This window comes from Halichoeres trimaculatus, unplaced genomic scaffold, assembly GCF_033239565.1.
Source record: "Halichoeres trimaculatus isolate MK-OKI-2021-1 unplaced genomic scaffold, fHalTri1.1 fHalTri1_scaffold_7, whole genome shotgun sequence".
Taxonomy (NCBI): Eukaryota; Metazoa; Chordata; class Actinopteri; order Labriformes; family Labridae; genus Halichoeres; species Halichoeres trimaculatus.
This window is the reverse complement of record NW_027437185.1, coordinates 15,672,855-15,700,627: the sequence shown is the minus strand read 5'-3', so window position 1 is coordinate 15,700,627 and position 27,773 is coordinate 15,672,855. Positions and strand designations below refer to the sequence as shown.

The 27,773-nt window shown below is 40.7% G+C and overlaps 1 protein-coding gene across 3 annotated transcripts in view; it reads left to right on the top strand.

Annotated features, from left to right (window-relative positions):
- The window catches only part of ctnna1 (catenin (cadherin-associated protein), alpha 1), an 81,973-nt gene that overhangs the window by 50,288 nt on the left and 3,912 nt on the right, over positions 1 to 27,773 (top strand). For all 3 annotated transcript variants that reach the window (XM_074673455.1, XM_074673456.1, XM_074673454.1), the window contains exons 13-16: positions 1,607 to 1,758; positions 5,191 to 5,301; positions 7,100 to 7,281; positions 13,299 to 13,404. In XM_074673455.1, the coding sequence (XP_074529556.1) occupies positions 1,607 to 1,758; positions 5,191 to 5,301; positions 7,100 to 7,281; positions 13,299 to 13,404 (551 nt within the window). The remainder of the gene's footprint in view (positions 1 to 1,606; positions 1,759 to 5,190; positions 5,302 to 7,099; positions 7,282 to 13,298; positions 13,405 to 27,773) is intronic.

Sequence of the window (27,773 nt, the reverse complement as noted above, 5' to 3'; positions counted from 1 at the left end):
GCTGAGAGGTTATGAGCTCTGGTGCCCCCCTGAAAAGGAATGAGATTTAGATTTAATTTGAACTAGAGTCATCCTGATTTGTAGGATTTCTTCTCTGATATGATCTGTCAATTGTGATTAGATATTCGTGCTTAAGACTGGACAAGATGTCTATTGTAATAGATAAAGTAAAGGGACAGAGGCTTAGGTCCAACTTGATTACAATACCATGGGGTATGCTTTTGTTTAAGCTGCAAACATTAAAGCTTATTACATCTGTTTTTTTAAGTTATGTAAAGTTAACTTGTGTAATGGATTATGAACAAGCAATTTAAATCAACTGATAGTTCCCTTCATACAGAAACGTTGACGTTTTCTATCTACACACAGTGAGTCTCCTGTCACTCAGGCATCCATCTTACTCCTCTAAGTTTATACAGGAGCACATAACAGACAAATGAGCAATGACAGAGCAGGTTTTTGGTTGAGTGGCTGTCAGAAATGCACCAGTGGAAAGACAACAAAAGGAGAGTGTGCTTGTTGTTTTAGGGGAAAATTATTTGAAATAATTTGTGTTGATCAAAGTTTTTAGCAGTTAAAATTTGACAAACAGTGGCTTGCCACTTACAGTGAGCAAGGAAGCATTTCCAGCAAGTATCTGACTGCTAGATATTGACAAAATATAACCATTTCTCAAACTAGTTCACTGTATCTTAAAGCCTGACTGCATGTTTTTTCTAATAGCAAACGTTGAGCTGGTGGCTTACTGGAACAAAACCCAGAATGAATGAGCACCAAAAAATTACATAACTGTAAATGTGTCAATTATGATTGGACTTGGTCTTAGGATTCTGCCACTGAGAAAAAAAAAAAAAACAACTGAGCTGTACCCAAGACATGTCCTGTCTATGTGAAGTAATCAAATATCTCTCTGTTGTATGTTGAAGATCCTGATTTCTTCATAAATAACGACCACAACACTACTGGATTTTTAAATAATTTCTCTTTCATCACCGCTTTGTTTGGCAGCCTTCAGGTCAAAAAGTACTAAAACAAAATCATCTTCTTTTTCTCCCTCATGCTCTTTGCCTCCACATCAGCATCCTGGCACCCATGCTCCTCACATGAAGCCAAAGCTGAATTCCTAATACAGAATCTGAAATACTTCTAATGCAGATGTGCTGAAAAGCCCTCTGGAGCCGTTATTATATCGTCAGTAGGGCAAAGTACATGCCTGCTGGGACAGCTTTGTGAAACCTTCTACTGGAAAACTCTGTTATGGCCATTATGGGAGCTGTTCCCCTCAGCACTTTCTTCCCTATTTCTTATGCAAGAGTAGAAGGCAGTGCATTGAGTAAGAAGACCAGCAGTGCAGAAATCCATCAGTCAAAAGTGACTCCTAAACAGAGTAAAGCCTCACTCACACCTTTGAGGAGTTCATTAACTCAAGTATAATTTCTCTGTTGTTGTGAGGTTTGACTATTACCACCCTCACATGCCTTGTTGTCTGCATGTTTTCCTGTGCTCTCTTTGTTTTTGTAGTGTCCTTTGTGTTTTTTTCTTTTTGGAGTAAGTCTTCATCAATATTGCTTTTGTCTTCTTCCCACCTTTGTCTCACCTTCCTCAGTCATGCCACGGTTCACCGAGCAAGTGGAGTCTGCCGTAGAGGCCTTGAGTGCAAACCCCTCACTGCCGGTGGATGAGAATGAGTTCATTGACGCGTCCCGTCTGGTGTATGATGGCATTCGTGACATTCGCAAGGCTGTCCTCATGATCAGAGTAAGTAGCTCTGTTTTTTTCTGTTTGCACAAAAACACTAAGTCTCACCTCTGAGACAAGCTACATATATATTTAACAAAACAGCTGAATTTTTTTTCCTCTTCAGTATTTGACCTGCATCTTATCCTCTCTTGAACACAGACTAAGTTGAAACAGCTGGAGTGCATGATGCAGTTTCTCTACAAGATATTTTCACTTATATAGAAAGGTTTACCTTTGACCACGTTGAGAAGCTGTAATCCTTTGAAAACCTCACAAGCCCTGTGTAGAGGTCAAAATTCATTTAGTATGGAGAGGATTTGGGGTCAGGGGCCAAGGTTTATTTGATGCTCATGAATTTAAGACACTTGGACAGAAGTCATCCCACCTACAACTACGAGAGAGGTCTTGGTTACTGTGGTGTAATGTAATTGTATGTATATATAGCTGTTGGTGTGTGCACCAGATGCTGATTCTAATGGAACGTGAGAAACTGTAGATGCGTGCAGTCCTAGAAGCCAATGATTAACTTGTCTCATGCAAGAGCAGACCTAATTGACCAGACTTGCAATCTAGTGTAACAGCAGCCTTGGTTGTCTGTGGGTTAATGGCCTTTGCTTGAGTAGAACTATAACTGAGACAGATGGTAGTTGGGTACCTAATTGACTGACTATGTGCAGACAACAAAAGCCACTTCAGCTGTAAAGAGAAATGGATAGTTCTTAAGGCTTTATAGCATATACCTACTAGAGACTGCCAAATGGCATTTTTTATTTAAGGAAGTAAGTGGATTTGTTCGGAGCACTTCTGGTGTGTAACAGTACCTAATTATATATTTGCTGTGTAGCGCTACAATGAGCTGGTTGGTTATATTATGTCATCTTCCATTATTTTCAACACTTTAATGGTTTGAATTGGAATCATCAGTCTTGACAGCACATTTTGTGTTGACAGCGCTACTCAAAAGCTCCGCCTGTGCTCCTGTGAATAATGTTGCTCAGACAAAGACAGACCTGAATGAGTGAGACGTTCATGAAGTATTTACATTATAATAAGCAATTGATTTAAGATGGGGGTTTTAATTAGCATTCTTTAGTCCGACTCCGAGCCAGAGAGCTACATTCAATTTCCATCTGCCCCTGCTCCACTCCTGTTATCCAGATTGATTAAGCTGTTAACACTGGGCCTCTGAGGCTGGCTCAACACTACCAGTTGGGTGTGTGTAGGTGTGCAAGTGTGTCAAAAATAACAGAGGATTTATGAAAAGTCTTTCTCACCTATAATTAATCCGTCAGAATATATCTGCCAGTCTGAGTAGCAGATAATGGCGAGAATCAACTCATACTTCATCTGTTCTCGTAAAAAGAAAATGATGCAGTCCTCCTGAGGTTTGCCAGGTTGCCTTGATCAGGTGTGCGGGGTAATGATCACAGGTTTGGTGGTGATTATTCAGCAGGAAATAGCTCATCTGCTGGACTGGGTAGCTCTGGAATATTGAACAGCAGCTTCCTTAAGATGACTTTGAATTGTTTGTAATAAGGTCAGACGTGCTGAAGGAAGTCATTAATTTTTATCTAAAGGAATTGGCTTGGCTGAGCCGCTCCACAGTAGCTTAGTTTACATGTGAAACAAGGCATGTTCAGCTCTCAGCCCAAACAAATGTGAAATATTAAAAACCAGCTGAGTACTATGAGACATCTGCTCTTGAGGGCTTGTCCTCAGAGGCACATAAACAGAAACCCACACACTCTTTCTAGAAAACATCACATGAATGCGCTGCACACTCTGGGATCAGAGCAGACAAGCGTAGGGTTGGGGCAACTAAAGATGGACAAGTCTTTAACCTCTGTAAGTGGTGCCCAGGCAGCCTACGTTGGACATCCCTATGATATTTGACAGGTGGACAGAACCCTTTCCCACCTACAGCGACATCAAAGAATATGCCTCCCAGACATCAGACTGTCTCAAAGTCAGGGAGCTGCTGACAGCCAGATACAGGGGCATCTGTCGTTACCTTATGATTTGTACAGGGTGCCATTGCTCAAGGTGATTTGGCTGGCTCTGTCCTCAGAAAGCCGAGGGGATTTTACTGTTGGGCTGCCCTGTGCGTATCCACTGCAGGCAGCAGACAGAAATACGAGATAAGAAGAAAGCTTTGTTTCTCCCGTTCTTACAATACTTTGATTCTAGCTCTCAATTTAGTCTTCTGTCTCTTATCCATCCAACGTCAGACACTGTCTACTCAAATGTGACACATAGAGGTGAAACAGATGGAGCTGAATAATTCAGCTTTCAGACAGTGTTGGACATTACAGAATTAAATATTGATTTAGGTGTTTTGCTACAGCATGAATAATGTTAATCTTATTTTTTTCTGTGACAGTAACAGTGCTGCCTTTACAGAATTTTTTTAAATACAACTACAGGCTATTGTTGTCACTGCTCAACAGTTCTGTCCCATCAGGCGCTCACTATGAGCTATCATTTGTGAGCGTCCCACATTCACAGGTTATCTGTTGCGCAGGCCACAGCAGGTGATATCTCTGCCCCACTGCACCGTATTGTCTGGGTTGAAAGGGATGCCTGTGAGTCACTACAGCTTTGTATCTGAAACTCCTATTCCCCTGAGAACAAGAGCATCTCTACATCCCATAAAGCAGTGTAAGGTTATTCAGAGACCTTCAGCTATTTTTAGACATGGGGGCTCCAAATCCATTACAGAAGGGAGGTATTGAGACAGCTGGATAAGCACAAGTAGCGGCAGAGGCGTGATAATGCCCCTTTATCTGTCCACATCATCTTCACTGTGCCTATATCACCAGCAAATACATTTCCCTGTCAGTCACTATTGTACTCTGCCTCAAGCATTACCTGTTGAGATAGAAATTCTTTTGAATATTAATATTTATAGAAGAGTACTTGCTTGTTGCTTGTTTTGCATTCAAAGCAAGGGAAGATATGACGGATCAGAGATGAAGTAGAGACACTCAAGAAGAACACAACTCATGCCTCACACGCCTCTTTACAGACAGCAGCGACAGATGGGACTGAAGCGTTTAGCTCCCAATATGTTTCCTACCAGCTTGTACCTTCATTTTCCCGCTCAGAATGCACAGGCAGCACATTACACTTGATTTACAAATTCATCTAGAGTTTACAGTTTCTTGTACCAAGCTGTGGGGAAGAAGACATTTATCTCATGCTGCCCTTGCCAGCAGTGCCAAGGCATTTCTCACACATAGTAAGCAGGTTGGTTATTTAATAGTGCTCAGAAGGCTGTAGTATGCCAATATTATTTTATGTTCTTCACTCATATCTTATGTCTTTTTCTTGCCTTTTTACTACCCTGTCTCTCGTGCCTTTTGCCCATCTTGTACAATCTGCTGTGTTGATTTATTCCTCTTGGTTGGCCCTTTCTTCACCCCTATCTCTCCGTCTGTTGTCCCGCTACAGACTCCGGAGGAGCTGGACGACTCTGACTTTGAGACTGAAGACTTTGATGTTCGCAGCAGGACCAGCGTGCAGACGGAGGATGACCAGCTTATTGCTGGCCAGAGTGCAAGAGTAAGTTGTCCATCTCGTCATCTGTTACTGAAAGCCTTTGAAATAGTCAGATTTTATCAATCCGGACTTCTGAAAAGTGGAAGAAGACATATAAAAATTTGAAGTTTGAAATCTGCTTAGAATGAGGTTAAATGATAACTCAGAAACCTGTGTCGTGGGTTTCAGTTACTGCTCTGCTTGAGTAGATATCTGCAGCATTTCTTTCTAATCTTTATGATCACTGCCTTGAACCAAGAAAAATACTTTATGATGCAACATTATAATAAGAGCACTTGTATTTTTGCTCTTTCTTTTGCTTGATGTCTAACTTTGAATAATTTATCTTTCAATGAGCTTTAGGCCTGATGCACTAAGTGACCATAAAAAAGAAATGTAATTAAATAGTGTTATGCATTGACACCCTCTTTTGGAACCTTAGAGATTTCTCTTATCTATACCATCAGTGTTTGAATTGTTGATATGTCTTCTGTTAAGGTGAGACTGGGGCCTGTGTTATTGAGGATTGCTGCTCTGTCTGTCTGCAGTAATCCTCTGACAGGCCAGCATTGCCATTCTGGCTGTGTGAGCTCCAGCTCCCTCACCAAACAGCTTTTGTCTGTTTTAACATCAGACGTTATTGTACCTTCAGAGGCTTAGTGCTTTAATGATTTAAAGAAAACAAGGTAATAAGTTAATCTCTCAAATCCCTGCAGGCAGAGTGATCCATCAGTACTGTTCCATGCTGTTTGTTATGTTCATTAAAGATTATCAGACTGTTTTGTCAGGTAGGCGCTTCTCATCTTTGCACCGCCCCGAACAGCTTTTCAAGCTTAGATGACTCTAGAGAGTGGGTCCTATTTACCAGTAATGGAATGAAAACTCTTACAATGATATTAGATTTCCTGCTCATAAGTGTCTGCCCACTTCGGCCTCACAAGCTCACTCATTGAATGTCTGATTGCCTGTTTGGAAGCTGCCCTTTAACCGTCCTACGCAGTGGAGGGATAGAGATGATATTGAGCGCAGTTAAAAAAGCCTCGATGATCTCTTTCACTGTAAGAGGCTTAAAGTTTAATAAACGTGTCCGTTTTTTTTCTTAAAGATTTCACATGATATTATTTTGTGGTTGTGAACCCTGTATTGAACCAAAAATGAGAAGCTACAAAAAAAAAAAAATTGCAGTCCCCTCTTAACCCAGGACATTCACTGAAGACATCCAAGTCACTGGCCTTGATTTCATTGATTTAAAGAAAAGAAATGACCATTTCTCTGGCTATTTTTCAATCTTTGATGACTTGTGTACACTGCCAAGAGTCAAAAAATAAGTGAGCAATCTAATTCAACCCTGACGCATTGAGATATGAACTCCATCTCTCCAAAAAGAGGGGTTAAGGTGTGATCAATACTCTCTAAATGTATAAATCTGTTTGTTTGAGTTTTAAAATTATGAGTCATGTGGTCTTTAACTTGCCTGAGTGTATCGGCGATACTTCCAGTAAGCACAGTAATACACATTTTTAATGTATTATTATATATGAAATGTAAGGTGGAAAAAAACATGTAACTAGCAAAATGTGTACAAGTCCACCTGATAAGAGAGCGACTCTGTATGAAAGAGTTCAGTATTGTCGTGTGTCATATTGTTTATACTCCTCTACTCTGGTCTCAGACATCACTGTGCTCCTCTGTGGCAGGCCAACTATGAAAACCGTAGGAGATGACATGAAACAAAATGCCCTGAAGACAGAAAGCTCCTCAGTAAGAGAATGATGTGACCTGGTGTGCTAACCCTCTACACTTTCCATAATTCCCCCTTCAGGCTATCATGGCTCAGTTGCCCCAGGAGCAGAAGGCAAAGATTGCTGAACAGGTGGCTAGCTTCCAGGAAGAGAAGAGCAAGCTGGATGCTGAAGTATCCAAGTGGGATGACAGTGGCAATGACATCATTGTGTTGGCTAAGCAGATGTGCATGATCATGATGGAGATGACAGACTTCACCAGGTGAGCACGACTAACAGCTTGGCTCAGACCCAAAGCTTTTTCACACTTGAGGAAATGATAGCCCAGTGGTTAATTGTCAAGATTTCTCTGTCCTCATAAGACACATGAATGAGTTGTTTGGAGTATAGATGCCCACTTCAAGCTTGTAGTTGATGTATTTCTGCAGTGCTTTCTTCATCATCAATGGGTAGGCCTGGGAAGAAAGTCAATAAATCAATTGATCGTTTGATAAATGAAATGAACTTGATAATTTTGTTGGCCTCAATATATCGCTTGACAGTCAACACTCACTGAGGCGTTTGATCGACAAAGTAAATACAAATGGCACAATGCAAAGTGGTGTGTGCTCACAGAAAGTGTATTCTGAACGCTTAAAATAAAAACAACTAGACTGTTCATAGTTTTGGATGAAGCTGATGAAGCCTCTTGGATGAGAGGGGAAACAACTTCACAAACTCTGAACAGTCCAGATGCATCGGTTTGGAGCATCCAGAAAAACTCTGATCTTGATGAGTGAGAATTTACATGGACACAGGAAGTGTAGTTTGCTACATCACAAAAGAAATGCTGTTTTTTTAAGTTCAGTTTTTGACCGAGTCTATTTAGTTTAATTTTATTTTATTTTTTAGCATATTTGAAAGTTATTGATATTCCATTTATTAAATAGTAAAAAATACTCATAAGAAATAAAACTTTATTGCATTTGAAAGGGTGTATTGCATTAGCTTGATATATGATCATTATATAATTGTGTAATTTGGTCTCATAATAATAATGTCAATAATATTGTTTATTGTCAAAAATTGTGGGACAGCAAAATTTGTTATCCGCCCAGGCCTATCAATGGGACCAGTACACATGTCACCTTGCTGCCCTCAGGTTAATAGTTGTTCAGGGAAATTCAAGCAAAATGCTTCCAGGGTAGAATGCATGTTAAAGCGAGGCTGACTGCAATCACACTGTAAGCTTACATCTGTTTCCTAACATTGGCTCATATCTCCACAATCCTGTTTAACACTAGCGTTCACACATCAGAGATCTCCCTTTTCCCAAAGCAGCTCTGTAGGTAGGATTTTCTTCATGATTCCCACCCCCTCCTCCCTCAAGTCGCAATATGCACAAGCCAAAGTACTCTGATTTAAGCAGAGCCTCTACAGGTAGGCTTTATTTACACCACTCAGTGGTGTGTAGAAACACAGATGATGATGGGGAAAGGTTGTACCAAAAAAAATGCAAAATGCGAGCAAGTAGGACGGAATATTATGAAACATCTTTGCAGAGATATTGCTTAAAAATATGCCTCCACTAGAAACAGTCAGTGGGTCTTAAAAGTTTCTTGATAAAAAGCAGAGTGTTTGCTGAGAACTTCACAAGTATTGATTTCTGCAGAAGCGCTGCTGTTTGGCAAATCTTGCCAGGGCAACTAAGAACTGTGGAGAGATGGAAAATATTTTTTAAGGTTAATCAGCATTGCATAGACTTTTAAAACATCAGTGATTAAAAATCTATAAGTAGACCTAAAAGTCACAAAATGTATTCAGATCATATGGGCACAACCATAGTCATAGTAGTAGTAATACTCTTTACAGACAGGTTTGTTAGTATTTTAGCGGTATTATATGTTTTTTTTTTTCACAAGTTATGTTTATGCACCTTGGAACACAACAGAAACCCTTGCTTTCATAGAGGAGCGTAAAATGAAACCTTGAGCTCTGGCACTTTGAGTGATACAGAGTTCCTCAACCCTCTTCAACTTCTCTAAGCTCCTATATAGTGCCATAACTATTGGGCAGCAAACTTGATGTATACCGTACAGTGCTGCTCAAATATTACAACACCTTGAAGTTTTTACTGCTTTGATTTCTGAGGAATTATAATACCCCATGCTTCTAGGAAAGTAGAGACAAAATCTTTTGTCTGCCGAATTCTCTGCTTTGAAGATACATCATTGATAAACAAAATGTTGGGTGCTTTTTCAATAAAAAAATGTCCTACCAAGCTTTTAATTCTGTTGCTTTAAATTACTGCTGCTGTGTACAATTAATATGCATGTGTCTACTTAACATGAAAAATGTGTTGCTGGTGTGGTAATATTGACCACATTTAGTCAGTGCTGAACAGAATTTCCATCTCTGTGCTCTGTTGTCTAGCTCACCCAGTGGGTAGTGTGTGTGTGTGTGTAAGAAACATTTTGACTGGCTGACTTTGTTTGCGTCTGACTGTTTTTGTATGACTCTGCCTTTTTGAATATTTAATTGAATTAGTCAGAGGACATTTTGTGTCTTACGATGAGTCACATCCGAAGCGACGCTGAAATGCTGCCTCTTTACCGTCTGAACGGGTCAAAGATCCCGTCTCCTTGGCCAGACGCATGATACTGAAAAGCTGCAGAGTTCAAATTGTGAACGCAGACAGTGATCTGACTCAAGTCACATAGGACCCGACAGTTTTCCATTTGCTTCCATTCTTTCACAGGACAGAGAAATGAAAAAAGAAATTGCAGCCTTTTGCTCCCCATGCACTGTATACGCCGTAAACACATTTAAATGAAATGCAAATGATGCTGCTTCCAACTCAGAGTGCCACCCATGTTTCTTTATTAGATTCTGCAGCTGTGTATATATTTTTTAAGAGGTTATTGATTGCGGTGACATCTTTATATCAAAATGAAAGCTTCTTCTCTGAGTCAAGAGGAGACCGAAGGAATTCAAATGAGAATCTCTCCAATAAGAAAAACAGCCCCTTCAAGCTTTTCTGACACAAGGTTTACTGGATTAAAAAAAAACACATTCAAAACCATTTTTGGCCTTCTGTCTTTGGTTCAGTGTTGTTCTTGCTCATACTTGATAAATAGATAGTTCTTGAAATCTCCACTTGTACTTTCTGGTTAGTTTTATTGCAGGTTTTCAGCAAAAGGGCATAAAATAAGTTTTAGTTTTGTAAGGAAGTGAACCAGAACCAGTTTCTACCTACCTTGAGCCTATCAATAGCCTTTATTCTGTTCCCTTGTCTCAATGCCTGTTACAAAGGTCTAGATAAGGGCCTTGCAGAACATTGATCCTACACATTGGCTGTCAAAGTAAAAGACAACCAAGGAGTCAAGGGAGTAATCATGGTCGACAGGAAGTGAGTCTTTTACTCAAAATGATGCTAACATGTTAAGTCTGTGGCTGTGTGGTTTCAAGCAAGGGGTAAACACCCAAGAACAGCAGCATTCTGTAACATTTGCGGACACAGAACAGTGTTAAATAGCAGCTGTGTCTTTGATGCTTTGTGCCACCTGCGTTTCAGTTTAAAGAATTTTATATTTATCTCATTAGCAAATGCATTAGTGGTTATTAGGGACACGTCTTTGATTAAAATAAAAAAAAACATCCCTTGAGAATGCATCTCACTTGTGTGTTTTTTTTGAGCATAACCTCAAAATATACTTATAGAGTACCTTTGTTGTGAAACCTTGAGGTTGGGTCACTCTTTAGACCAAAACACCAAACAATAAGCGCGTCCTTGTCTCAGCTAAGCAGTGAAAGTACATATTTCTGTGTTTCTTACATATATATGAACTTAAGCATAGAGCATGCATGCTGTTGAAAAAATACAGGGTACCTATGAAGAATTCATGATTGATGATTTTTCCAATTAGCTCTGATCATACATCGTCATTAGTTGCTTGTCACTCTACCTGTTGACCACCAGCTTGTAAGCAATGATTGTTAAAAAATGAAAAAAAAAAAAAAAAAAGCCTTGTTGATGTTTGTATGCCAAGGCAGTTTGTTGTCAGTGGATAGAATGGTAAAAAAAGAGAGGCCTCTGAGTCCCTGCTTACTTCATCTAGGATTTCATGATAACCCACCCACAGGAGTGGTAGTGAAAAACAAAAGGCTTTCAGTTCAGAATGGCACGCTATAAATGGATCTTACCACCGGCTGTTTGTCTTTAAGTGTGTACACAACATGATGTATTAATGTACCATAGCTTACCTGTGTCATATGTACCTGTGTGTAGACTAGTTTGTGCTGTTTACTTCAGTCACTAATGGATAAATCTATAAAGCTTTAAGCATTGGTGTGTTTCTGTTGGTTTTAATGCAGTGACTCTGAAAGTTTAGGACTACGATTTAACATTTCAACTTGGCACACTAGCACTGTGTAGGCCTGTGTGTGTTTGATGTGTGTGTGTGTGTGTGTGAGCGTGATGGGGCACACAAAGATGTTTGTTAGATCGAATATATGACTTCACATTATGCCTTGACTCTGGCAGGCTGCAGTTGCACAGGGAAGGTCAGTAGCAGGCTAATTCAGCCAGCGCCCAAATTATTGCCCCCTCAACCTTGAGCTGGCTCAAAGCCCTGCCAAGGTTAATGCTGTAGGAGGTAATTGTTTTGGACCTGTCTCTTGACAAACCTGCAGAGAGTGAGAGTCTTGTCGACTCCTGCATTGCTTATGGCTGTATGACAGCTCTCATGAATAAGGCATGTGTGGCTGGAAAACATGCGACGTATTTGGGAGACACCTTTCTGGGAGCGTTCTGTGCTGTGGAGGGCTCAGACTGATGCAGATTACACCCATCTGGAGGCATGCAGCTGTCACTGAACCTTGACGTCCCTTGTCTTTCCTTCAGGTGAAAACTCCTCGCAGTAATCTTCTGGGGGTCCTCATGTCAGGAGGTCTCTTGTCCATCTGTGTGGCCTCTTTGTGCTTTTGTCATTGTTTCTTTGCCAGTGAGGCAGAGCTGAGGGAAATAAATGAAGCAGTCACTCTTTTTCTCTTAAGGCTAGCAAGGGATATTTTTAAAGGAAATCAGCATTTAGGGAGGAATCAGTGTCTGCTTTATTTACTCATGCACCCAGATGTGGTGATTTTCATTGGTTCAAGCAATTACGTTTTGCTATCACAACTCTATTCAAAGCACTCAACAAGAACCTATCACACTGCCTTGACCGCTGTCTCCAGGGGGTAGACCCGTCCCCGGAGACCTGCCAGTCTGTGCTTGCGAGGACCCTGACTTGCTGTACAGGGGAGCAGCAGAGGGAGCGACAAGGGGGAAGGGGCGGAGATAGCAGCAGAGGGAAGAGGAAGCAAGAGAACAGAACACAAAATTCCATCTGTTCTGGGTTGGATAGCTCATTTTTTAGCCTGGAGAGAGCAGCTTTGAATCCAATTTGTGCCTCTTGCCAACTGTGTCTCAGAGTCCCTTGTGGGGGCAGAAAAAAACGGCAAACGGCTGACAAGCTTACAGTGGGCTGGGTCAGGGCTGGCCTGACCCGTGTGGGGACGGGCTTTGTTTGGCTCGCCAAAGGTCAAGACTGGATGTTTAGCTTTAGGACAAAGACCAAAGCCTTTAAATTGAATGTTTCTACTCTTAAGTCTTTTTTTTTTGTTCCTCTGGCTGTCCTCCTTTGTTCCATACCTGGATAGAAACAACCATAGCAGTGAAGAGCTAGTGTGTGTTTGCAGGGATTTCTGAGAGCAACTGACAAATACAAAACCAATCCTTTTTGCGCCTTAGCTCTCTGATATGCCCTCCAAAGCTGCTTGAATAAAAGGGCTGAACAGATTGATTTGAAAATATCAGTTGCAGTTTAAACATATGGTGACTACCAGGATCCAATGGGCTCTTCATCACAGTTTCTTCAGATTGTGCCTGTAATGGTGCTGCCATGTTCTCAAATCGTATTTTGAATAATATGTGTTTCATATGTTATACCTGGAGTGTTCATACAGCAGCACAGGGACAATGCCAAAGTGAAAGGTGCCCTTTAATTTTTGAATGATATAATGCCAGAGTGTGTAAGTACTTGAAGTGCAGTAACATCTGTGCACCAGCATGCACATGTGTTTTTGTTTCGTTTTCCTGAACTATTCCCATAAGTTATGCTTCTCTATCCACGCATGCCTCTGCCTGAAAAAACAAGCTTCCAAAACAAACAGACTCTCCATGACTGAGATGCTGCTGCATATGAAATGAGGCTGCTGGAGATCACAAACAGCGACTGATCTTTCCACTTTTCTCCCCAGGGGGAAAGGGCCGCTGAAGAACACGTCTGATGTCATCAGTGCTGCAAAGAAAATTGCAGAGGCTGGATCAAGAATGGACAAGCTGGGCCGCACCATTGCTGACAACGTAAGTCATTAATGAACCTCCATCCCAAAGGATTTCCTGTGGACGACACCTTTGTGCTAGAAACCCTAACATATAACTAGAGAAGTTGCATTTCCTTGCAGCAAATGCGTTGAAATGCTGAAGCTGGAAAAGTTTGAATAAAAGTGGAAAAAACTGAAAATGTAAAATAAAGGAAAAAAAAAAATGTTAAGAGAAATGAGGAAAAGACAATGAGTGGATAAAGAAAGTGGATACAGTGGAAATGTAAATCAGCCTACAAAAGTTAAAATAATTAAATAAAAAGAGAGAGAAACCAAACAGTGAAATCTCAAAAATGTAGAAGAAAGCAGAAATCTATGATTAATGTGTAAATGAGATGAGGAGAATAGGACCAGTTTAATGTGTGAACAGAGTCTCGAGTCAAAGTCTGCAAAAGGTAGAAGCAGTTGAAGTTGAAGGAGTAGCAGCCTTTTTTGTTTGATTTGAGTCAAGTTTGAGAATTTTATGGCAGGTTAATCGGCAGTTTTTTTCAGTAGCAGCAGCTGCTTCTCTCAGTCAAATTGAAAACATTCCGCCCTCTGAGAGCAGGAGGAGAGGTGAAAAGAGTGAAAAGTTTGTGTCGCTTATACAGTGAAATCTCAAAAACAGTTGAAGATATTAAAAAAGTTATTACAGATATCAGTAGTGGAAAGATCAGTGAACATTTTAAAGCAAAAATGAAGTCTGTAAGTGGGAGTAAGCTGAAGTTAGAGCTTGTTGAAGTTGAAGCAGATTTTAGTCAGAGGAGCTGAAATTTCCCATCTGTTTAACATAGAGAAATTTTTTTGGAAAAAGCTGAATAAATCAAAAAGTTTAATAGTTAGAAAAGTGAAAAGATATAGCACACATGTCCTAAACAAGCTGAATAGTTTAAAAGTTGAACGGTGAAAATCGGACAAAATTTGAAGGCTGTGAAAAGAGCCAAAAAACGTACGGAAGAATAAGAAGTTTAACTAGAGAAGTTGCATTTCCTTGCAGCAAATGCGTTGAAATGCTGAAGCTGGAAAAGTTTGCATAAAAGTGGAAAAAGCTGAAAATGTAAAATAAAGGAGTGGATTAAGAACGTGGATACAGTGGAAATGTAAATCAGCCTTTAAAAGTTAAAATAAATAAATACAAAGAGAGAGAAACCAAACAGTGAAATCTCAAAAATGTAGAAGACAGCAGAAATCTATGACTAATGTGTTAATGGGATGAAGAGAATAGGACCAGTTTAATGTGTGAACAGAGTCTCTGGTCAAAGTCTGCAAAAGGTAGAAGCAGTTGAAGTTGAAGGAGTTGCAGGGGATCAGAATATTATTGCAGTCTCTGTTTTTGATGGTAAAATGTTTTAAATAAAGTTTAATCATTTAAAAGTTAAAAAGGGGGTTATGATGTGAACTAGAGCTGAAAATGTGGAATGGAGAGAAGAAGTAGAAGAAATAGGGGAAAAAACAGTACAGAGATTAATGAAGCACTAGTAAGAAGAAAGGAAGAAAGAAGAAGAAAAAGTAGCAGTTTGACAATTATTAGGTGTGGGACAAAGCTGTATAAATAGTGGAGCATGTAGATTAAGTCAAAGGGGGAGGTATGGTATTATAAGTAACTGAAGTATATGTGTGTCTTTGTTCCTGGATGTTTTGATTATTTAGTATAAACAGCTGTGTGTGATGAAAGGTTGTCATGTTTGAATCTTCTGCTGCCTTTTCACTGTTTTGGATGGTAAAATGTTTGTGTGTGTGTGTGTGTGTGTGTGTGTGTGTGTGTGTGTGTGTGTGTGTGTGTGTGTGTGTGTGTGTGTGTGTGTGTGTGTGTGTGTGTATGTGTGTGTGTGTGTGTGTGTGTGTGTGTGTGTGTTGGTCTGTGTGTGTTGGTCTGTGTGTGTTTGGGTTGGCTGTATGTGTTCGTGTAAGACAGTTTGGGTTGGCTGTTTAGGCATTATAAAGAAACATATGTGTTTCTCTGTCCTTCAAAGACCTAATCAGTGATTACCCACAGCTGTGTGGTTACCATGGTGATCATCATGATGTCATAATGAGTGTGAAATGGCAGTTGAACTTTGGAACTCCTTTGTATCCACTGATCTTAAGCTGGATTTTTGGGCTAGACATAGGTCCGAACAAACTGCATTTATGCTGAAACCCTAAGGGCTAGAAGAAAAACAAAAACATTGTGAGAATCTGGAGACTCTGATGAACAAGATGATATGCTTTACAAGATGATAGGATTAAAACTGACCGCAGGAGGGTGATGTATAAAAGTAGTTAGGAATGAAGTTGATGAGAAATATTGGTCAGATTTTAACATTACTTCAGATTACAGGGATGTGACGGTTTCTCTCACACTGAGGCGTTTTTTGGCAAAACTGTACATTTTTTTGCTAAAATACTCCCTTTGTAAGAAGCAGGAGCCTTCAGTGAACCATTTAATGTACTTTTTATTTTTCTGCTGTGAATATTTTGGAAGTTATGACAATTCGATCGAGATTCGCACAACCTTACTGCAGCAGCCTCTCTCACTCTATTTGAAAACATTCCGCAGTCTAGCAGCTTCGATTTTAGGGCAAAGTGGGAAAAGTTTATGTTGCTTGAAGAGTGAAATCTCAAAAACAGTAAAAGCTGTTGAAGAGCAGATAAAAACCTGAAGAGTGGAAAGATAGCTGAACATTTTAAAGTTTAATTGAAGTCTGTAAGTGGAAGTAAGCTGAAGTTAGAGCTTGTTAAAGTTGAAGGAGATTTAAAGGAAGGAGCTGACATTTCCCATCTGTTTAACATAGAGAAATTTTTTTGGAAAAAGCTGAATAAATCAAAAAGTTTAATAGTTAGAAAAGTGAAAAGATATAGCACACATGTCCTAAACAAGCTGAATAGTTTAAAAGTTGAACGGTGAAAATCGGACAAAATTTGAAGGCTGTGAAAAGAGCCAAAAAACGTACGGAAGAATAAGAAGAAGAAGAAGAAGAACCTGGAATAATAAAGTAGGATAACAATATGTTGAAATGCTGAATCAGCATTTCAACATAACTAGAGAAGTTGCATTTCCTTGCAGCAAATGCGTTGAAATGCTGAAGCTGGAAAAGTTTGCATAAGAGTGGAAAAAGCTGAAAATGTAAAATAAAGGAAAGAAAAAATGGCAAGAAAAATCAGGTTGATACAATCAGTGGACAAAAAAAATGGTTACAGTGGAAATTAAATCAGCCTAACAAAGTTAAAATAAATAAATACAAAGAGAGAGAAACCAAGCAGTGAAATTTTAAAAATGTAGAAGACAGCAGAAATCTATGACTAATGTGTTAATGGGATGAAGAGAATAGGACCAGTTTAATGTGTGAACAGAGTCTCTGGTCAAAGTCTGCAAAAGGTAGAAGCAGTTGAAGTTGAAGGAGTTGCAGGGGATCAGAATATTATTGCAGTCTCTGTTTTTGATGGTAAAATGTTTTAAATAAAGTTTAATCATTTAAAAGTTAAAAAAAGGGGGTTATGATGTGAAGTAGAGCTAAAAATGTGGAATGGAGAGAAGAAGTAGAAGAAATAGGGGAAAAAACAGTACAGAGATTAATGCAGCACTAGTAATAGAAGAAAAACCAGCAGTTTGAGAATTATAAGGTGTGGGAAAAAGTTGTATGAATAGTGGAGCATGTAGTTTAAGACAAAGGGGGAGGTATAGTATTATAAGTAACTGAAGTACATGTGTGTCTTTGTTCCTGAGTGTTTTGATTATTTAGTAAAAACAGCTGTGTGTGATGAAAGGTTGTCATGTTTGAATCCTCTGTCGCCTTGTCTCTGTTTTTGATGGTAAAATGTTTGTGTGTGTGTGTGTGAGTTAATCATTCAAAAGTAAAGAGGGTAGAGATGTGAAGCCTACAGCATTTTGTGATATAAGTAGAAGAAGATGCAGTAAAAAGGAGCTGTGGATCCATACAGGGGTGAGAAGATTGATGGAGGACTTTAGAAATGGTGCCAAAGTCTTTAAAATGCCCAAACAGTGCAAACTTGTGTGTCCTGTGTGTGTGTGGTAGACTGTATCTACATGTCCTGTGACACCCAGCAGAGATCAGCTGTTGCCATGGTGATCACTACTTAAATCATAACGAGTAACAGATGTTAGGAACCCTACTCCTTCAACAGAAAGCTCTGGGATTTCTGCTGGGACACCCTCTGAATCTTCTGTCACAGTTTAGTAACAGAGTGAGATTTGTAAAAAGTGAGCACATCCTATGAAAGCCAAAGCTTTGGGGAACATGTCAGTACAATTTTTGTATAGATAGACGTAAAAGAGAGAGGACGGTGACAATTTCAAAAAGGGCCTCGAAATGGTTCTGACCAGAAATGTTCGATCAAAGTCCCATAGTATTACATAGGAGCAAAAGCCGAGTTAGGTCGACAGTTGGCTGCATACTGTCCAAATGGTACAATCTTTTGCTGAAATATCACCTTTGTTAGAAGCAGGAGGACTCAGGGAACATTTTGATGCCTTTTTTGTCTGATTTGAGTCAAGTTTGAGAATTTTATGGCAGGTTAATCGGCAGTTTTTTTCAGTAGCAGCAGCTGCTTCTCCCACTCAAATTGAAAACATTCCGCCCTCTGAGAGCAGGAGGAGAGGTGAAAAGAGTGAAAAGTTTGTGTCGCTTAGACAGTGAAATCTCAAAAACAGTTGAAGATATTAAAAGAGTTATTACAGATATCAGTAGTGGAAAGATCAGTGAACATTTTAAAGCAAAAATGAAGTCTGTAAGTGGGAGTAAGCTGAAGTTAGAGCTTGTTGAAGTTGAAGCAGATTTTAGTCAGAGGAGCTGAAATTTCCCATCTGTTTAACATAGAGAAATTTTTTTGGAAAAAGCTGAATAAATCAAAAAGTTTAATAGTTAGAAAAGTGAAAATATATAGCACACATGTCCTGAACAAGCTGAATAGTTTAAAAGTTGAACGGTGAAAATCGGACAAAATTTGAAGGTTGTGAAAAGGTCCAAAAAACGTACGGAAGAATAAGAAGAAGAAGAAGAAGAAGAAGAAGTGGAATAAAGTCACAGGATAACAATATGTTGAAATGCTGAATCAGCATTTCAACATAATAAAGTCACAGGATAACAATATGTTGAAATGCTGAGTCAGCATTTCAACATAATTAGAATTGTATCAGTGAGCCACATTGACACTGTCGGGGCCCAATTAAATTGCAACAAGTGCAGTAACACAAAGGGCACATACTGGGAAATTAGTGGACTGCTTGTGTTAAAAAAGCGAAGCACAGCTTATGTCATATGTATTGCTAAGCAACATGTTAAGGAGAAAGGAATTCTACAAAAAGATGTTAAGTTAAAAAAAAAAAAAAGAAAGCAACTTTGTAGTTTTATACTATGCAACAGAAATGTTCAGATTTAGCACTGGCATCCTTTGTGTATCAGTTAAGGGTGCAAATCATTTTAGTGATGGTCATTAATTTAAACTAGAAGTTGGACTTTCCTTCTTCTGAGCCCTGAATGTTTTCACTAAAAGACACGAGTTGACAGCAAAGTGTAGGAGTGGAGTCAAAGTTCTCCTTTCAGCTCCTGTGTTGCTGAGGGAAGCTTTTGTGCTCGCGCTGAGTTTGATAAAGCTAAACTTTCATACTGATTGCATCTTGACACTCCTTCCTTTTATTTTTAAATGTTTTGCTCAGCAGTGCTGCATGTAAGCCAGATATAACGACTCCGAATACAAGGCAAACTTTTTCTTAGAGACAGTTCTCCTCTCTTATTACTTCATGTCTGCCAAAGCACAACACAGTGTTCTCTGTACAAATGCTTTTCCCCCCTCTCATTTACACATTTAGAGTCATATCCAAGCAAAGAGTTCACTCTGCAGGGCTCTTCAGATGTAGAGAGCGTCTGTGATTTGTGTAACTCATGTCACAGCCCATACCAGTTTTTAGCAATTTCTTTCAGGATCAAGCACTCCCTCCTTCTCTTTCTCGGTCCTCCATCTCCCACCCCCCAATTCCCAATTCCATCATCTCTCTGCATCTATCCTTTCCCCAGAGACTATGGTCCTTGACATAGGGAAACACACATTCAATTATCCATGGCCTCATATTTCACTTAAATACTTGCACTGTACCACACCTCAGGGAGACACTGTACATGATTTATCCCCCAACTTATTCATGTGCCAGCTCTTAGCCAGAGATGCATCTCCTCTGTGTGTCTGCAATATGTATACATTTTGTTGTTAAATCATGGAAGAGTTTAGTTTTGATGTTTGGAACAAGACAGGGTTGTCGGATCGAGGTTTTCTTCTTTAAAGATGTTGCCAGACTCAAAGGTTTAGATGCACCAGCTGTGGTTTTCTCCACTTCTATTCCTGAACACGTGCTTTAGCACTGAACAAGCTGGCTTGGGATGTTTGCTGTAAGATTTCAATTTTGATAACATTGGAGGCGTTTGGAAGTCGCTCTCTTACTCTGGTGTTGTTGACATCCTTTCTGATATGTTGGCAAAACAACGTTAGAGCAGAAAGCCTCTCTGTTAAGTAATGAGCTCTTTCAAATTGAATGATTCATGGCCAAGTACAACACATGCATATCAATGCTATGCATTGGTCATTAACAAATCTGTTTGAATCTGCTGTGCACCATTAGTCTCTAAACAGTCTAGGTATTCCCACACAAAGCAGTGTTTAATTATTGATTGAGGCTTTATGTTCTTGATTTCAAAGCCTTGGGGTTTCTTGTGTAACGAGACAAGACACTGCATGTTCAGGGCTGCTACAGCACATGGGAAGTGTTATCCATATGAACAGATTATATGGAAGAATCTATATAAAACTATGTCCAAAAGGATTGTATGGATAATGCTGATAGTCAGAAAGGATGTCAAAGGAAGGTGTGTGTGAGTGTGTGTGTGTGGGGGGGTTATTGGTGCCCAAACAGGTTTTAATCAAGTCACGCATATTAAAACATCAGCTCTTACCTTTCAGCCTGTCTGTGACATAATGTGCTGCAGCACAGCATGCCTGATGTTTTATTTAAGGCGCCTTCAGATCCTTCATGTTACAGGTCCCCGTCCAACACAAAGTAAAAGTCAGAACTGTTCTGACCTAATTGCATCCGAATCATCTGAAGAGGGAATAAGCCGTTCTGGAAAGTGACTTTTTATGCTTCACTGCCGCTTTTGAAGATGCTTATTCACTTTAATGAAAACAGTGTTATCCCCAGAAGAAAACAGATGGGCAACTGTGCAGGTGTGTGAGCGTGCGTTTGTGTGTGTGTTTGTGTGTTGTTGCGCCTACATCTAAACACTGCTGTCAACTGGCCTACCTCTCTGCAAGCACATGTGTATGGATGTGGGGGATTATTTTACTCTCTCATCCTCGGCTGCTTGTAAGTGCTCGATTCTTTATCTCTCAGCTGTGTATATGTATGTTTGTGTGTATACACTATTAGGGGATTTGGGGGTTGAGGCACTCAGAGAATGAATAAATGAAGAGCTTTGGCTGTGGGACCACAAGTCTTTGCCAAATGTGAGGACCCCTCCAGCCTCTGAACCCATCCAGCTGTCCCTCTTAGCCTTTCTCTCTAAGCAGAGACCAAAACACTGGCTGTCCAGGCGACACTCACCCGTAACACATCACCCAGGGCTCCCAGGGATGGGTGAGGGGGGAGAGGAGAGGAGAATGATGCTGAGATGGAGGTAGAAAAGGGAGGAGTGCATTTATGTGGGGAGAGGATCATTCCTCCTGAGAGATGAATCCATTAAGAGTGCTTCGCCTTTTAATTAGCAGTATAATTGCCAGGTGGCAGTTTTTAAAATTTATTTATTTACACAGGCAGTTTATATTTAGGGCTATAACTCTAGCAAATCAGGAGATGCCACAGGCCCACTTTAAGCAGAGGCATGGCACATTGGGATGGTCTTCATACTCCAGCAGCAATAGGGATGTGATTCAGCGCCACGATGCACACATACTGACAGCAGACAGCGAGCAAAGGCAATGCTGGGACTGCTCATTAACCTAGGCATATTAATCACTTACGCTCTGTGCCTCTGGCCTGCAGGGCCTGTGAGGGTTTACTCCTCATATAAAACACATCGGCAGATGGTCCCAGACTGATAGCACAGCATCTCAACTCGCATTCTCCAGTGCAGGACCGTGTCAAGCCGTGTTTTGGTTTCGTGCATATTGTATTCAACAGAAGGACGTTCAGGTGGACATGATCTAGTTTGGGGTTTCGGGAAAAAAGTTAAATATGTGTAATAGAGCCTCATTAAATTTTAAAGAAATGAGTGTAGTGCAGAGATGAGCTGCAGGATTTAGGTCAGTGCTGTACAAAGGTCTGCACTGCAGTTTATTAAGAATTTATGACCCTCCTCTGCAGGGCACCTTATGAGAATTCCATCGAAGCCAGCTGGTAAACAAATAATGCTATGTAATTGAGATTTATAATGTAAATGTGTTAGCCACCATGTAGCCCATAAATTTCTGCTGCTTGCCTGCTGCCCACATAAACACTTGCATGTACACATACAAACACATGCACATAAAATAAGGCTTGCATATTTAGAGAATGGGCATGTGCTAGCTGTGTGCCTGCAAGCTTTATTCTCATGATGTATACTGACATACATAGTGTACTTTTCCAATTTGCATTCAATCAGTAGAGATTTATGGTGATCCATGGGCTCTGTTGCTGGTCACAGTCTAATCCCAGCACTGGCCCCAGACGCTTAACAGCAGACAGGGTTGTAAATTACCTACTGCAGTGGAGAAGCAAAATCACCCAGAGAGTCCACAAATTCTCAGCTCAGCAGTTCAAGGGTCAGCCCTCAGCCAAGTGCAGCTCAGCCCAACTGAATGAAGCATACTTTACATCCTGGTTCAGAAAGTGGATCAATTCCCATCTGATTGTTATGAAGGCAATCTGATTTGTCCTTTTTTTATGTTTTTAGTCATTCCTGAATGTCATTTAAGACAATATGGGGACCAAACAGCAATTATAGTAAGAACAGCCTGACATTGCCTGTTATTGTTCAGATAAATGTTTTATTCCCCTTTAAACAGTGATGAGTGCTGTGACTTTAGCCGGCTCCTAGTTTAAAGCAAAGATAAATATTTAAAAGATCTTAAGGCCTTCGTAAAATCATTGTTTTTCCACCTGTAATTGAAAATCTGAGATCTTAGAGCAGCTGCCTTTGGAGTGAGCCAAAAGGGAGGAGAATGCCAGGCTCGATATATGTCAAAGTCTGATTTCTCAATAGAATAAAAGTATTAATATGTAAAAACATCTATTTGTACTCGACTCATCTTTGGCAGCAGTGCTAAGTTATCGGTTTTGCTTACAAGTATGAGAGTGCCTGACTGACAGGTGCAGCGCCAACATTAAAAATTGATGAGAGCCATTTAATTGGTCCCCATGGTTACCTCTAAAGTCTGTCTTTTTGGCTCGCCCCCAGCTTGATGTTCTCCTGTCACACCCAGACGCCCTGTCTGCTTCAATGTCATATTAACATTCCCGATTGGCACGATGTGATTGAATCTGCCCTGCGTCAACGTGGAGCATCTTTTTAGCAGCTGCAGTGGACAAAGAGGAGATCCGGTGTCCCATCGTGTCTTGAAATTGATCTTCATTCAGATTCGTTGACTACGGCAGATTCATACTAAGCCATCAACAGAACGGGATCAGCAGCAGACAGATGTAATCAGATGTACAGCACAGCAACAATGAAGCCTGTTAAGGATGATAATGCTTTCGCATATTTTAAACAGGGTTATAAAGTGGCAACGTGAGGAAATTGAGGGTTTGTTTTCACCTTTAAATTATGTACAAACTATTGCAGGAAGACCAGAGAGATAAAACCTAGAGAAAAGCACAATAACCTCCTCTTTAACTATCAGAGCTCTGTGAAAAGTGCACATTCAGTGCTTATATTTTTTTTTCTGAGTGGTTTTAAGAACTTCCGTTTGACTTTTCTCAAGACTTTCTGTTTCTTTCAGATAAAGGTGTAGATTTCAGCAATTCCAGTGTCTGAGTAGTCGACTTTCTCCTTGAACTACTTCGATGTGCAGTCCATTCTCTTCTTTCTCCTCAAACATTTTCCACAGATCTCAGGCGTGCTGTTATTCCCTGTGAGTGGGCACACACACTAACATATATATTTCCATATTCCTGCCTCCCCCTGGTAGTTTTGAGGTGTAATGGCAGATAAAAGTTCCTGTTGGCTTTCTGACCTGAAGGTCCTTTCTCGGGTTAGGCAGAGCTAATTATCCACAACCCTCTATAGTGCACACAGTCACATAAATGCCTGATATATCCTCTCATCTTCCTTCCCCTGCTCACTGTTTTATACGTCACAGCTGTGAACCTGTGTGGCAAAACAAGCTTTGTTGTCCAAGGTCTGTGCCCTTCCCTTGGAGCTGAAAAATGCCGCCACAACATCACATGGCTTTCCTCGATAATGGTTTTTGTGTTTGTGGTTGTCTCTTAACGTAACGGGAATAAATTGGGCTGTCAGTACGTTACGTTATGGGGTGATTTATAAAGTTGAGGTCCTGTTATCAGCTTGCGGTTGAAATAAACACATATTCTTTTATTTGTGTTAAGCAGTGCAGCTGTCTCTAGACAGCGAGGGAATCGAAGCAACAGGCAGAGACCAAATGAAGACAGTGCAAACACTGAAGCACACTTAGACTTCACAGCAGTGGAAGTATCAATTCACTCACCATAAGAAACAACTGGAAAATCTGACATATCTGAAAACACCTTTTTGTTCTCTGCCCTGTGGCACTCCCCAACAGGTTGCTGGCAGCGGCACATTAGAATGCTGCGGTGTCAGTAAATATTGGAAATTGGCATTTCCTCTGGGTGATGCGTCATGAAAGGTCAATGCTGGGCGGCAGCAGCACAGTGGCTCTGACTCTGTCTCTGCTCTGTATAATGGAATTCAGTGAAACTGCATGGCATTTCCAATAATGGGACCTGACCTTCCTGATCACCATTTATATCATGGACATTACCCAACACGGACACAGTGAAATCCTTCTGTTCAACATCCTACTCCATAATTCTTATTGCCTAATTTCCCTTCTTTTTTGTGGGCTGTGAGTTGATAAGGGGGAAAAGATTTTTTGCGCAGTACTCTGCTGTGAAGCTCTTCTACAGCAGCGTCTAAAATGCTAAACAATTCAAAACCAAGAAAGGCTACCCACACACAAAGTGAGACCCTCATGAATATGGAACAAAGCAAAAGTCATGAAAGCAATTCTTCCTAAGAGAAACAATTAGAAAATTAAAACAATGATCATCTCATTTTTTCAAACTTTGAAGTGTCTCCTCTATTTTTCTGAGAGGGCACTTAGAGCCAGCAGAGAGGAGACCAGGACAACTCTACAAGACTCATTGACATTTCTTCATGTACTGCTGGCTCCTGTTGAAAGCTGGTGACTCACCTTTTCTATTAGTTTGCCTTGAAGAGATATCCAGAGCTGTGTGATGAAGTCTCTAGTGCCCCTCTCTTTGCTGTGCCATCTCTCAGTAGTCGCTGACCCAGCGAGGCTGACTGTCCCGTTCCATAACTGGCCTCACAGCATGTGAAAACTAAGAGGGCATATCATCAGGCTGGAGAACGGATTACAGCAGCACAGAATGAGACACAATAAAAATCACAATGATAGTGTGAAGTCAGTTTTGGGGGGCAGCTGGGATTTTTACCTTCTACCTACTGGACCAGCGATTGCAGATCCTTAACTTTCTAATTATCCAAAAGCTTTAAAATTATTTCATTCACGTAACAGTTGACATGATCAGACCTTTGTGATCAGAGTGTTATGTTCAGTTTGAACTCTTCCAGAGACGGCCTTTTTTTCCCCCCGTCTACAGGATTAGGAGATGCACCTTCAGTGGATTTTGGCACCTGGATGCAATTACTGAGCATCATTAGCTGTCATTAATAAAGATTTTAACACTACTCGACAGGTGTGCTAAAAGTCTTCCAAATCTTACCCTTGAAAGCAGAAAAGCACTGATGCTATGCTGGGTTTTTTAAAGGAGGCCCAAATTACATCTAATGCACCTGCTGCCACAACATCATCAGCTCCTGCTGGTTCACAGACTGATAATGTTGGACCCCAAGATACTCTCATAACCTCTGACTGCCTGTACAAACTATGACTGAGCTGGTTTGATGCAACATTGTTTAGATGTTTTTTTTCCACAGTTTAAAGGGAAAAAAACAAATAAGCAAAACTTTTTTTTCTGTATTTGTAGAATACAAGCAAATGCCTCATGCTTTGTAGTAATCTAACTCACCCACAGATACATTGAAATTCTGAACGCAGCACAGTAAACGTGTTTAAATTTCTCTAAGTCTAATCAGCCTCTGAAAGCCATGAAGCAAATCACACACAGTGCTTTTGTTTGAATTACCAAAACAATCCAAGGTGTTCTTGTCTCTTCCCTGTGCAGCTTATGTATTCACATGTCACAGTCGGAGCAGCCTTGCAGAGTTTCCTGAGTGCTGAGTGAAGCCAGCAGCTGAGCTGAGTATGAGCACAAGTGATGCTTTCACAGCGCCCTGCTCTCAGCCGTCTGAATACTTCCCCGAGCCCTCATTAGCATGGCTGCTGCATTCAGCCTCATCCTAGGTCTTTGCTATTGCATGCAAGTGTCTATGCACACACACTCACTCACACACACATCCACACTATTTCTTACTTATACCCCCCTCCAAACTGCGGTTGAATCCTCCTGTCTGCGTCCCGTTTTCCCCAGTAGGATTTCTCCCCTTATTTACTCCTCCATACTGTTCCCCCTCTGGCTCACCATTCATCCTCCTCTTTTTTTTTTCTTCCAACTACTTATTTTTCTTCTTCTCTCCTCTTTTTAGCCCTCCCTCCCTCTCCTCTTTTATCCAGTCTCTCAGCCGTGTATTAGTCCTCTCCTGTATGATGATCATCCCCTCCAGCTCTTTCTCTCCTCATCTCTTCTTGCATACCCTTCTTTAATAGAATGTCAACCCTTATATTCCCCTCCTCTCCACTTAGCCCTTCCTCGATTAATCAGGAGGGGATGGTATTGGGAAAAGGCTTCATTTTATTCTATTATCACAGGACATCTGTAGATCTCTCCACAAGTGCAATAGCCTTGGTTTTATTTGTTTTGATTTGTGTTTAGTTATGCAGATAGGGAGGCTGTCTCTGAGGAAGGTGGAAGGAAATGTTTGGTGTCCTTGTTCTACTATAGCAGCACATTACTCTGCTGTCTGCTGTGTGTGAATGAGCACAGTTGTGCTGGCTGGGGTGGTGTAAACGCATGCATGCTTGGCTGTATTTGTGGAAGTGAGTGCGCATTATTCAGCAAGCACTCCACACTCTCACCAGGGATACTGGCGCGCTCACTAGGATTAGACACGTCCCAGTCTGTTTGACGTGTACAGAAAGCTTTGCGTACAGAAAAGAAAACAAGGATTTCCTCACCCTCATTGGATCACTGCACTGTAATAGTGGTAATGGTCAGCTGAAAGAGCTGCCGTCCTCTGTGTAGTTTGCTCACTTACAGCCTCACAGAAATCCTCCTCATTTAGCCGAGACTCATGCAAACACTCCTGCACACTCCTGCACTGACCTCACCAGCGCCGTCCTACAGATGCCATCAATTAAAAGATTGGCTGCTATTACCTCCCGTTCACCTTTTCCCTGCACTCAGAATTAACAGCTGCCAGAGGACTCCTCCTTCAGACAGCCGAGCACCTGCAAATCCTGATGTTTCAGCTGCTTTTTCCTCCTGGCTCCCTCGCTCAACACGGTCACTCCGGCGTATTTCACAAAGCACAGTTGGTTCAGTAGACGAGGCGAAAAGCTGCCAGCCCCTAGTTGTCTATAACAAGATCCTCTCGCACCACGTCTTCATCATGTCAGACATCAGCATTCGTGTGTCAGGTCACTCAGCAGAGATCTACATCCTGATGTGGAGTGTCAGAGCCCCAGCAGGGTGTTTACATCCTTCTCTTGATGAGCAGCTAAGAAGAGTTCTGTGTCCTAATTACCACGCTGGCAGGGGGCTCAGCCAGCCAGCCCAGAAAAGGGTATAGAAATGGTGTTCCAAGGTAGAACTCAGGTTTAATTATGATGAGATGAAATAACTCAGAGAGGGTGCCAATGCTGAATGAGATGTATTTGTTGGGCTCTTCACATCCTGCCACTCTTAAGTGGGTTGTATGATAATTTATTGGATTTCTTGAAGGTGATGATTTTTTTATGGCTCCAATGTAATTTGTTTTGTGTTCTTAGCTCACTTTTGAGGGAACAGTTAACGCCTTGTTGGGAAGAATAATTAGCTCTTTCAATTAGGAGTAGAACCTGGGTCTTCCAAAAGGGTTTGCTACGTGATTTAAGATTCCTCTC